The following is a 13211-nucleotide window of genomic DNA, read 5'->3' as shown; positions in this document are numbered from 1 at the left end:
CATACCGGTTCAGATACCGATGCAGCTCCTGTCTGACTTGGGAATTTCATCCCCTTACATCGGGATAACTATCTAATTTTCCTACGGATACCACCACCATTTGGGCCCAACTTGAGAAGAGAACGAAAATGCACAGAGTGCGAAGTCTACAGGAAGTAAAACCTATGCTCTGATACCAAATTGACAGGACCCAACCCAATTTCCACTTTGAAATTCGAGCCAAGTCCTGTGCGTGTCCGACACCTGGCGAATGTCGGGCACAATTGTCCTTTTTACCCTTCTTACTTCAATTCTTCTTTAAAATTGCCTTAGACTTCTGCCGAAAATTCGGCAGAGTCTCCCCTGTATTTTTGACTTATCCCAAAATTTTCACCTGTCGAACAATCTCAAAAACCCTACCAACAGCCAGACTAAGTCAACAAACAGATTCCAACCTCAGTTCCTTATGTTCAACATGATATCAGAGCATTTTCTAGGGTTTTCAAGGTTGCAAGGATTTTCTGCAAAACTTTACCTTGGCGCGGAAACTATAATTGGCCCGGTGGTGGATCCCGCGTACTTCTACGGCCTGGGGGCGAAAAACAAGTTGAAAATGTGAGTGGACCAAAAATAATGTTCTTCAAAAATAATTCTCATAAACATAATATCCCCCATTGTAAAAAAGAAATTTAAGTAAATAAAACTGAATACTTACTTTCTACATCACGCATAGTCAATTCAAGGCATTCTATATCAGTCATATTCAAGCTCGAAAGTTTCATACAAAAACCACTGAATTCAAAGCTTTCATAAAAGTACTGAAATCAAATGCGTATAAAAACTCTGTACTCAGACCTTTCATAACTGAATAAATATAAAGGGATCTATGTCCGAAAAATCAGAAAAACTGATTTATATAGCTGAAAATCAACATTTAATAAAGAAACTCAGAATCCTTTGAAAATACCACCAGTATGTACCCCTGTCATTTCCGTCAATTCCCTGGCAGGTCTCGGGCGTCACACAGACTTACCCGAGCCGCAAACTGGCGAAATCAGGGGACTATGATCAGCCTGTCCCGCCGGCAGATTCCTCGATGACACCAAGTCAACTCGAGTCGCTCTGGCAGGATGCAGGGGACCGTAGTCAGCCTGATCCGCAATCCTGGCAGGTCTCGGGGACATAAAGTCAGCCGAGCCGCAATCCTGGCAGGTCTCGGGACACCAAGTCTGCCGAGCCGCAAATCCTGGCACTCACGGTCCGAGCGTCCCCGAAACTCGTGAGGCAAGTCAAGTGCACTGACTGAACTATAATCAGACTGGATGTCCGTAGACATCGGTCCGACTCTGGGTAATCACCATAAAGAAAAACGGGTACGAGGTGGTTTTAAAATAATGTCCTTTTAAAAAGAAATATCTGAATAATAACTGTAAAACTCAAGTCGTGCTGCGGTCTTAACTGATTCAAAACTCAAACTCTGTTTCTGTAACTGGTAAATAAGCAGCACCGACTTATAGAATTATTACTGTACTGATCATATTCAAGATTGTATTAAAACTTACTCAAAGACTGAATGAAGAAACTTACTCAAATAAACTCATTTATAAAACTCATTTATATAAAATCATTTATAAAATCTATTTTTATATAAAAGCACATCAATTCATATAAAAGCACATCAATTCATTCATGAAATCTGATTTATGAAAGAAGGTCCACTCACAGATGGTCCAAGCTACTTCGATCCCTCAGAGGTCTCCTTTACACTTCTGCCGAGCTCCTGGTGCCTTACTCGATCGATTTGGTTGAGAAACGAAGGAGAACGAGCTCCCACAAATTTTCGGAAAAACTGTCGGACCCGGCCTGTTTCGTGGAAGTTTCCGGCTACTACAGTGGCGGATGGAGGCTGAGGAGGGGCAGGGCTGATAGAGGGAAGTGAGGTGGTTCGTTTGGGACCGGTATTGCCTGAAACGGTGGTCTGAGTTGGGAGAAATCGCTCTCTAAAGTCGGCTGGTCGAGATGGTTCGAGAGAGTGCAGCTGGGTTTATAAAAAAACTGAACTTCGAAATATTTACGGTTCTGCCACTGAGACTCTTTTGACCATAACTCCTTCGTTACAACTCCGATTCGGGTCTACTCCGTGTCTACGGACTCGTTTCGCCGTGCTCTACGCAACGGTGTAATCGAAATTACCAAATTCTTTCCCGATCAAAAAGTCAACTTTTTCCCCTATTAAATAATGCAAGGGCAAAATTGTCTTTTCGCTAAAAGATATTTTCTTTACTTTTTAGATATTTTCTTTCTTTTTAGATATTTTGTTTTGGGTTCTTACATGGTGTGTTTGATCTTCTTTCATTAATTACTACATATTTTCTACACTAACAGTGTTTGTCAGCTCGCTATATAATCAACTTAAATCAGTTAAACCCATCATGCATTCATTTCCTTCCAATTTTTTTGTGACAAACTAATAGATAATTGACGAAATAAATATCCTTCAAAGTTTCAATAAAAAAATTTCAAGTTTTTTTTTACAATTTCTGTGGTTTTTATTCAATTTTTATTGATATTGATAATATCCCGATATTTCCATCAAAATTTCTATATTTTTAGACTATCGATATTTTCGATACCATCGATATTTTAGACCTTGCTATTAACATTATTACAAGCTAAATTAGAAGTATATTGTTACAAATTCGGAATTTTCCAGCTGCAATCATTTTCAACATTTTCGGATCCGAATTTCAAAATTTTGGTTTATTTATTAACATATTTGTTAAATAAATGTAAAAATATTATGGGCCGGGCCTCATTTCTCTCTTTAATTTTCTTTTTTGAAAGTTCGTTAGTTGAGCTATGAGCTATTCATTCCTCTCCCGCCAAACCAAAATTAAAGAGAACGAAGGTTATGAGAGGATCGTTAACGCATTCCATGGACCCAACAACCTCACTCACCAAAGCTTTGTTCAAGAACACCAACAATCCCAAACTAGCATGGCACCTCTTCAAGCGTATTCTCTCCTCACCCACCTCCTCCTCCTCTTCAGATCTCTGCCTCCGCTCCCTACCCATCGTTACCCGCATCCTCATCGACTCGAAAATGCACCATGAAATCGATAGCCTTCGCCAGCTCCTTCTCGTCTCGCAGCCCAGCGAAACCCTTCGCCCTTGCCTCGTTTCGCTTGTGCGGTTCTTGGTCAAGTCGAGCCTCTCCGATATGGCCGTTTCCTGTTTTAAAGATCTCCGCAGCCGATTCCCTGATGAGCCCCCTTCTGTTTATTTGTATAATTTGCTTCTTGAGTCCTCTCTTAGGGAGAAGCATGTAGATTTCGTGTTGTGGTTGTATAAGGATATGATCGTCTCGGGGATGAAGCCTGAAACTTATACTTTTAATCTTTTGATTTGTTCCCTGTGTGAATCGGATCGTTTGGATGACGCTCGGGAGGTGTTTGACAAAATGCGCGAGAAGGGTTGTCAACCAAATGAGTACAGTGTTGGGATTTTGGTTCGTGGGTATTGTAGAGCTGGGCTGGCTATCCGAGGATTGGAGGTTTTGGATCAGATGAGGAGTTGTAATCTTTTGCCAAATAGGGTTGTGTATAATACTTTGATTTCTAGCTTTTGTAAACAAGGCAAGACTGATGATGCTGAGAAATTGGTAGAGAGGATGAGAGAGGATGGAATACTTCCAGATGCCGTTACATTCAATTCTAGGATTTCGGCTCTCTGTAGTGCAGGAAAAATCCTTGAAGCTTCTAGAATATTTAGAGATATGCATATAGATCAAGAGATGGGACTGCCTCAACCTAATGTTGTAACGTATAATTTGATGTTACAAGGATTTTGCAGGGAAGATATGTTAGAAGAAGCGGAGAACTTGTTCAAATCTATGGAAAAGGCTGGCAATTTTATTAATTTAGAGAGTTATAACATATGGTTGTTGGGTTTGGTCAAGAATGGGAAGCTCTTAGAGGCACGACTGGTTCTTAAAGAGATGGTAGATAAGGGTATAGAACCTAATATTTACTCATATAACATTGTGATAAATGGCTTATGCAAAAACGGGATGCTCCGTGATGCCAGAATGGTGATGACTCTGATGGTAAGAAACAATATTTCCCCAGATACGGTGACCTACAGTACTTTACTCCATGGGTTCTGCAATAAAGGGAAGGTATTTGAAGCCAGCAATATTTTGCATGAGATGATGATGAATAATTGCTTCCCAAATACTCACACTTGCAACATTTTGCTGCATAGCCTGTGGAAAGAGGGAAGAACATCAGAAGCAGAGGAACTTCTGCAAAAGATGAATGAGAGAGGTTATGGCTTAGATACTGTGACCTGCAATATTGTGATTGATGGTATATGCAACGATGGGAAATTGGACAAGGCAATTGAAATTGTGAGTGGGATGTGGACTCATGGAAGTGCGGCTCTTGGAAACCTAGGAAACTCCTTTATTGGCCTGGTTGACGATAGTAATAATGGGAAGAAATGCATCCCTGATTTGATCACGTATTCAACCATAATTAGTGGGTTATGCAAGGCTGGGAGGCTTGATGAAGCTAAGAAGAAGTTCATGGAGATGATGGGGAAAAACTTGCACCCTGATTCAGTGATTTATGATATGTTTATAAATAGTTTTTGTAAACAAGGAAGGATATCATCTGCTTTTCGGGTGTTGAAGGACATGGAGAAGAAAGGTTGCAACAAGAGCATTCAAACTTATAATTCACTAATACTGGGCTTAGGGAGTAAAAAGCAAATATTTGAAATATATGGACTCATGGATGAGATGAGAGAGAGAGGAGTCACTCCTGATGTATGCACTTATAATTATATGATGAATTGTCTCTGTGAAGGAGAAAGAGTCAAAGACGCCACTTCTCTTTTAGATGAAATGCTGCAGAAGGGCATATCTCCTAATATTTCTACCTTCAGAATATTAATTAAAGCTTTCTGCAAGGCATGTGATTTTGGAGTCACACATGAGGTATTTGACATTGCTTTAAGTGTATGTGGCCACAAGGAAGTCTTATATAGTTTGATGTTCAATGAGTTGCTTGCTGGAGGGGAAATCTTGAAAGCTAAAGCACTATTTGAAGTTGCATTGGACAGGTATTTTTATCTTGGGAATTTCCTCTACAAAGATCTCATTGACAGACTTTGCAAGGATGAAAAGTTAGAGGATGCCAGCAGTGTTCTTCACACGATGAAGAATAAAGGATATGGGTTTGATCCAGCATCATTCCTGCCAGTAATTGATGGCTTGAGTAAAAGGGGAAATAAGCAGGAGGCTGATGAACTTGCAGAGGCAATGATGGACATGGAGTCAGAAGGTAGGGTAGCAGATAAGGTTTACCGAATCGAGAGGGAAATAATTGGTGGAAAACCAAGTAACAATGGCGGAAGTGATTGGCAGACCATAGTGCACAGGTATGGTGGATGAAAGGTTATACATGATTTGTTTCTTCTTAACTTCCCTTTTGGTTAATCACATTCTGACATTGTTTTGTGGTTATAACTGGACCATATTGGTTTCTGTACTTAATTTACTTTTGAATTGATATTTTCATGAGTTGTATTTTTTTTATCTTCTCCCTCTCTCCAGTGTGCAACTTATTTCTGTTTGCGCATAAGGAACCTTTTATCTTCTCCCTCTCTCCAGTGTGCAACTTATTTCTGTTTGCGCATAAGGAACCTCTCCAGTCTTAGAAACAAATACCATAAAGAATGATGGTATATCTTATTCATACAATATACCAAACGTTACAAATAACCCAATAACTCTACTTGTTTCTGCCATAACCTTGAGTGAATATGCAATCATTTTTCCTCTAAGGGGGGGGTGTGGTGTGGCAAGGCATTTGATGAAGAGCCTCAAATAGTCATTTAATAAGCTTCATGGCTGAGTCAGGCCTGCCCATATTCAATTTCATTAGATTCTTTAACACACTGCTGTAGTCACAAATCCTGGCTCCACTTAAGTTACTGCATCTTTGATTTTCGAATGTTACCTTGAACTTGATGCTTGAAGCCCTTTAAGGTTTTGATTGGTGCAATCTAGCCTTTCTTAATTTTATTATCAACTTTGTAGTCTGTGATGATATTCCTAAACTGGTAACTCTTACCTTTGTTTTTTCACAGAGATGATGGCAGTGGAATTGCACTGAAAACCCTTAAGCGGGTACAGAAAGGCTGGGGTCGAGGGAGTCTAACGAGTTTGCAGTCCCAGAAAAACGAATTTATTGATTACTGAGATTCAATGAACAATTTCGTGGAGTAGGTTGGAGAGATAAGGGAACCCCAAAAATAAAGCCAAGAAAGAAATCAACCTTTATGATTCCAGGTATAATTGGTTTTTCTCATTTTGACTTGTCTCCTTTGAAAAAAATTTATATATTCTCATGAGTGGCAGGCAATGTGAAATCAATGAGAACCCAGCAGTAAGTCTTGTCAAAATCCCATGTAGGATTAGCAGCCAAGCTTGCTCAGTGAATAAACGTAATTACTTTGTCTTATGTTAGATATCTTACAGCACAATTAGACTGAAATCCCTCCAAGGATAGATTGCACTAACTAGAAATCAATGAGCTCTTCGTGTTAGGCTGTTGGTATGCAAGATCTCATGCAGCTCACTTTGTTTTAGGCTGTTGGTTTGACTTTCTTTTTCTAAAATTCTCTTTAACCAAAAAATGGTTTCTGTACCATAGTTTTGCATTGTTGTTGAATAGCAATTACCAAACTAGGTGAATAATTATCATCTGCTTGTGAAGATCCAAACTTTTGTGGTCTCTTTATATACTTGCCGCTACCTGCTATAGTAACTTAATTTCTAGCACTAAAGCTCAACCAATCTATCTTTTTTCAGGTGTTTCATCCTTATGTGTGTCGAGTGAACTTGATTGGGCTTGGTATTCCTACCAATATGCTACTTTTGTTTGGGCATTATGCTTTAGTATGAAATGGCATTGGTCACTATAAATCATATTTTCCTACTTTGCGGTAATAATTTGACCAGACTGACTGGCCCCAAAGTTGAAGGAAGCTAGAACCCTAGTTGTTACCTCTAGAGGATGCATGCCACAAGATCTGCCATTCGTCATTCGAGGACATGGTTCCCCAAGTATCGCCTCTACTCAGTTGTGAGATCTCCATCTGCCCATTGAAAACCTCATATTGGCCTAGGCACTCTGCTCAATTGTTGTCTCCCTTGGTTCTTTCGCACTGAATTGTGTTTCTCATATCTGATATTTGCTTGCTTGGGTCCATTGTGCCTGTATTCCTAGCCTGTAAATAGATCCATATTTTACGCCAGGTATAACTTCTGTAAATAAAATGTCAAATTTGTGAAATTTATAAAACATGTAGATATATATTCTCTACAGCTGCCGTCTCATCGTACTTGTCACATAGAAACACACACACACGAAAATATATACACAAATTTCACAAAAATATTTCTTGTTTCTCCTCTTTGACAATAATATGTGACGTATTTACTGCACCCTAAGCCTTTAAATACAACCTTAGATACTGAATAGCACCAAATAGAATGTTCATACAATGGCAGTTTCACAGATGAAAACTGCCAGATATGTAATTTCATGATTTATACAGCCTAGGATGGCTAAGTGTGGTCCTAATAAATAAATAAATAATAACATAATTCAAATTATTTCACCTTGATTAACCATTTGATCTACAAAATAAGATGAAATGACTTTTTATGCTGACATAAAACTGTGAACAGATTCCTAAGTTCTCAACCAACCATCAACATAATCCCTTTCTAACAACTCCACCAGATGACAACTGTACACTCTTTGATCCTAGACAACATGTGCCAAGTAGAAAACTGCAGTAGTGATGATAATGTTAGGATGGGCTGCTGTTGCCAAAAGAGGCTGCTAGATTTGGATGAAAAACTTGTTGAAGGCAGAGCCTGACTGTGCGGCCTGGAGATGAGCTGTATATCTCCATGCACTCTTCAAGATCAGCATCACAATTTAAAAGAACCCACTCGCAATCATCGTCCAGGTGCTTGATCCCAGTTCTACTGATATCATCTAAATTGAATCTTCTTGCAATCTCTAGTTGCAAATCTCTGAAACTACAGTTTGGTAGCATGCTGAACCTTATTTTTTTCATCTCTGAAAGTAGTTTTTACTCTGTAAACACCCCCATCCCGCAAGCTCTGGCCACTGCTTCCTGGTAAGGGAGGTAAGTTCTCATAACTCAGGTTGTCACTGAAGGATTTATGGCTTTGGGATCTATGGATAAGCTTTGTTTCCTCTTGAAATGAGGCATGTAATTCTGCATCGCCGCAAGCTCTCTTTAGCACTCCAACAGGGTCTTCTGTCATTAAATCATCTCCACTACCCAAGGTGTTGATAGTAATTGTATGCTGTTGTGCTCCAGCAACACAGACATTTGGACCAGAAGTCTGACTGCATGACGAGGATGGAGACTTTGTAGTGGTTACATGGCTATACAAGCCACTCTGGTCATGTTGTTGAGGGTTTACTTGCTTGGAATGGTCGCTCATATTCATCGATGAATACTGACCAGACCCTGGAAACTTCGGAAAGTTCAACTCTGGGAAGCTTGAGTAGAAGGAACCAATATGAATAGCACCCTCCGCACCCTGGACTGAGTCGATCACGAGCTGGAGTTTCTTGAGAGAGTGGCCTACCTTTTTTATCTTTCGAGAAGGCCATCGGGTAATCCCATGCTGCCTGCATATCCTTTTCAGAGTAGTGGGGCAAATTGCATATAAAACAAAGTGTGTACGAGATTATTGGTGAGCTAGCTATTCGCTAAAAATCTCTGGAGAGAGTGAATAGAACTGCCAACTAAATTGATAGAGGGCAAAATCCATGTGGTAGCTTAGAACTTGATTGAGATTTTAGCCAATAGTTTCCTGACTGAAGTCAAATGACTTGAGATAAACGTATCTCTGACGCCCTAACTCTAAGGTAAAACAATCCAGCCCCTTCTTACAAGGAGTATGCAGGGCTGCTACTTGAAATCTGGAACAGAAAAAGTCTAAATGTCAAGGAACTAAACAAGGTTATGCCTTCTTTTTCTTTTTGTATCGGAAAATAAGGTTATGCCTAGACCCTGCATTTAGATGCAAGAAGGAAATTTTGTTTCAAAGAGTTTTCCTGAAATGGCTTTAGCAGAATCTAATTATAGCATTAAGAAAGGATTTTAGACAGTGCACTAGGTTTATATATCATTGAGTTGTCATGTTGAATATTTAATCTGAAAAATATCAGAAAAGTACTAGTTGTACGTATATGTAATGGATTTTCTCCTACCTCCAATGCTTTTGGCAGCATCTTTTAGACTCCCTGCGAAATATTGCCGAAGAACTGGCAAGCTGATTGTCTTCTCTGTCTTTGTCCTCCTCTTCTCACCGGCTTTTCTGCCACCTGATGTGCGATGCCCACCAAAAGAATAAGAGTCTGCACCACCCTCAACATTTCCATGTGATCCAGAACTTGGATGGAGCTGCCCAAATTCTGAAAATACCTGCTCACTGTGTAAACTCCCCTGAGTGTTACCCCAATGGGTTGTCACCTTGAACTCTTCCTTAGGTTCTTCTGTTTGATAATCCAATATGACCGAGACGCCTTTACCCTTCTGTTGGGCCTCAATCATATGTGCAATCCAGGAAGACTCTTTTCCAGAGGGCTCTTCGGGGGGAGAAGATATCAGTCTCTGAGTTTCTTCTTTATGAAGTCCTCCATCTGAACCAATAACTGGTTCCCTGATCGGGAACATGATTTCCTCTTTGAGTTCTTTGTCTACGTTAATATGTAGACTCCGACAAGCCTGCTGTATAACAATGCACAGTGAGTTGAGCATCTGTTTCTGTTCTTCAGGGTCTTGGCAATCCTTAGGTAAGAAAAATTACAGGACCAAATCAGCTGGTCCAGTATAGACACTTCGAAAGGGAATTGCTACAGCAGCATGCAGCCCAAACATCCTAGCATGGTGAGAGAGAGGATATTCCGTCTTGCTAAAGGCTTTTATGTCAGTTGCAAAACACGGTTTGTTTATTGTGAATGCTGTTCCGACAATTCCTTGACATTGAAACAGGTGATGCTCAGAGCACGCTTCATGGAAGCCCAGTATGTCAAGATCAGCCACAAAGCAAGCAGCATCCACTATCGAAACACAACGAGCATAGTTCTCATCAGAGTGTTGGCATCCGCCTTTGCCTTGTTGGATACATGGAGCCCAAGTCTGAGCCAAAGGCAATCTATGAGTCTTGCAGACAGATGCTAACACCTCTACTATTTCAGTCAAGGCAGCTTGGTACAGCTCATCATGCGTCTGACAAGACAAAAAACGAGCATTACAGTAAGCACATCTGTGATATTAGGAATGAATTGTAAGATAATCGAAGTTTCTGTTCTGCTGTGCCATCCTCTTACCTTTGCACACAGAGGCCAGAAGTTCTGAGAGCTCCTGAGATCAACCGCCTGCAAATCAATATGCTTTATTTGGTTAGAACATAAATAATCATTGTATATCCAGTTTGTACTTGGTTGCTTGCAACATAGTAATTTTTTGCCTATAAATACAAGATCAGTCTCCTCAGTTGAGGAAGACACAAAACTCAGCCTTTATAAATTTATTAAAGATTTTTTAAACTCCTAATAATTATTTTTAATGCAGTAGCAATAATCACAATGAAGAACATGTGAGGAATCTGAGAGTCAATTTCCATATCAGCACAACAAATTTTGTGCAACACAAATGAATGAAAATATTTTTTTTTTTAATTTTTTTTTTGGCCAAATGGAAAGACAACATATAGATACTTGCATGGCATGACGAGCAAAATTTGTGTGGATGTGAGCTACTATTTAATTAACTAATCACTTAATATAATTCACTGAAATTAATGATTTCCTCATACTTCTTCAGAGATATATAATCAAAATTTCTGAAGCTTTTTCTAATGTCTCTACTTATAATTAGAATTTCTGAAGAAGAAATTGAAGAAAGAAAAGACCTCAAGCGCTTGGCAGACATATTCAAGTTCTGGACGATAATTGACCTTTTGAGGAGTCATTACAATCTCAACGACCCCAAAACAAGTTCCACCGCCGTTTTCAAAGATGGGAAGGGCCAGAGAACCCCGAACATCGTACTGCTGAGCATAATCGATACGAGGGTACTCGTAGCTTCTGAAGAAACGAACATCGGGAGTCCACTCAAGCAACTTCCCCAGAAAGGCTCTACTGGGCAACCCGACAGACCCAGCTGAATCCTCCTCAGTTATGAACTGGTAATCTTTGGAAACATTTCTGTAGCCTGCAAGACTCTTACAGTTTGGGTCAAGAGAGAATGGCTGATCATGAGTGGTGAGATATTGCCTGCCTCCTCTCTTAATAGGCACCCAAATTTGAATAAGCACATCTCTGCCTTTTGTGCATTCTTTCAAGTATCCAATGGCCAGCATTAGCCTCTCTTTCACAGAAGATGAAGGGCCTGGATTTGCCCTGGGACCAATCCACAACCTCCTGCCTGCCTCAGTGTTGCCTTCAACTACAAAACTAGAGTGGGATTCAGGATAACTTCCATCTGTGTTTTCTTCTTGATAGATTTGCCGATGGGGGCTCATACTCAAATGAGCAACAGTGCTGTTAGACTGATGATCATAAGGAGGAAAGTAATGTGAAGGATGGTCAGTTAGAGCCTGAGAAATCGGAGGACAAACCGGCTGCTGCTGCTGCTGCAGAAGGTTGAATCCAGCATTGCTCTGCAACCAGCATCCTTCAAATAAAATCTCATCCATGAAGTCCCCTTCCATGGTTGTGTCATACAATGTCCCATAGGAAGAAGAATTTGGCATCAAGGCCCCATAGTCCATAGTGAAGAGTTTTTTTTTTTTCCCCCCTTCTTCTTTTTGTTCAAGTTTCCAGCAGATCCGCCTATAATCAATGACAAACCAAATTTCAGACACAGTCAAGACCCGGGAACCCTCAGGATGAAGAAAATTAAAAGGTAGAAACTAATTGCCATTTTAGACTAAGAAACTAACTACAGCTTGACATTCACACATGAACTCATACACAATACACACACTTTTTTATTTTAAATGTAAAGTTCAGAACTTTTGTCCACTCCAGAACAATTTTTTTTTTTTCTTTTTTGAAACTTCATTGGTCCAGAAGTTACATCAGCCTGGGTTCAAACTGCATTCATGATGAAAGTTAACAAAACAAGATTTCTGATTTCAATGTTTAGGATTCATGAACATATCTAAGTCAGAGAAAATCAAGAACCTAAGTTCATAAAAATATCCTGTTTTTGTGTTATTAAGAAACTGGTTAATTTGTACAAAGAAAGACACAAACAAAACAAGTCCTAGAACATTTATACATGCCTGCATAGAACTGGGTATAGAAAAGAAAAGAATGTTATAGAAAACAGAAGAGAATTAAATCAAAGTCACTCATCACTCACTGTGTGAATTCAGATTGAAGGAAAAAGTGATATCAGTTGAGCTTTTATGAAGAAACAAGCTGAAGTTTAGTGTCACAACAAGAAACTGAATTGGTCTCCCACCATGCACACAAAGGAAATAAAGGAATTTCTTTCTCTCTCAAAGTCTCAAAAATAAAATGAGTTTGTTATTTATGTATCCTCCTCCTTAGAGAGAGACTCAAAGTTGTTCAAGCTTCCTCCTCTCTTGGTTTTTGGGTGTCTAATTCTTTGAGGCAGGACGTGTGAAGAATCTCCTATTTAAGAGCCAAAGAAACCTTTTTTTTTTATTTTTTTTTTAAAAAAAACAGAAAAAGAATCTCTTATGTAACTTGGACCCCACAAACAGAAAAAAAAATTAATTTTTTTGTTAAAACTTTAATTTAAAAAAGCCATGTCTTAGATCAAGCAGTTCATCATATTCCAATCATGCATCCTTTCAATTCCAGTTATGTTTTGTTCTGGCAGTCAACTGTGCTCAAGTAAAATCTAGACGCGAATATAAAGATTAAAAATAATAACTCTCTCTCTTCCTCTCTCTTTCTCTCTCTATGTATGCGGCTAATTCCGCTGTCCTTACGACACATGTCAGAAGGAGACTCATCCTTGGGTGAAGAAGTATTTTCGAGTGACGCACACTGTAATGTACTCTCTTCTTCTTCTCTTACACACGTGCACGCCATCGGTGAAAAGGATGCCTCTCTATTTAATTGAATTTAATC

The 13211-nt window shown here is 39.4% G+C and overlaps 2 protein-coding genes across 3 annotated transcripts; one reads left to right on the top strand and one right to left on the bottom strand.

Annotated features, from left to right (window-relative positions):
- Window positions 1-2874: 2874 nt before the first annotated feature.
- LOC117636398 (pentatricopeptide repeat-containing protein At2g17140) lies at window positions 2875-7298 on the top strand. Of its 2 annotated transcripts, XM_034370876.1 has the most exons (3): window positions 2875-5421; window positions 6133-6334; window positions 6857-7298. In XM_034370876.1, exons 1-2 carry the CDS (start codon window positions 2891-2893, stop codon window positions 6242-6244), a joined length of 2643 nt encoding a protein of 880 aa, XP_034226767.1. In that variant the 5' UTR covers window positions 2875-2890; the 3' UTR covers window positions 6245-6334; window positions 6857-7298. The 2 variants fall into 2 exon arrangements, with proteins under 2 accessions (XP_034226767.1, XP_034226768.1); XM_034370877.1 differs by lacking the exons at window positions 6133-6334; window positions 6857-7298 and having other exon boundaries at window positions 2875-4978; window positions 5104-5259.
- Window positions 7299-7863: 565 nt separating this feature from the next.
- On the bottom strand, window positions 7864-11875 carry LOC117638590 (protein NLP2-like). The gene is given in 5 exon segments (XM_034373694.1): window positions 7864-8130; window positions 8132-8754; window positions 9309-10329; window positions 10431-10478; window positions 11015-11875. Coding segments are annotated over 5 exon segments (2820 nt in total).
- Between the last annotated feature and the right edge of the window lie 1336 nt (window positions 11876-13211).

Source organism: Prunus dulcis, chromosome 8 (genome assembly GCF_902201215.1).
Source record: "Prunus dulcis chromosome 8, ALMONDv2, whole genome shotgun sequence".
NCBI classification, from domain to species: domain Eukaryota; kingdom Viridiplantae; phylum Streptophyta; class Magnoliopsida; order Rosales; family Rosaceae; genus Prunus; species Prunus dulcis.
This window is presented reverse-complemented; position numbering and strand designations above follow the sequence as displayed.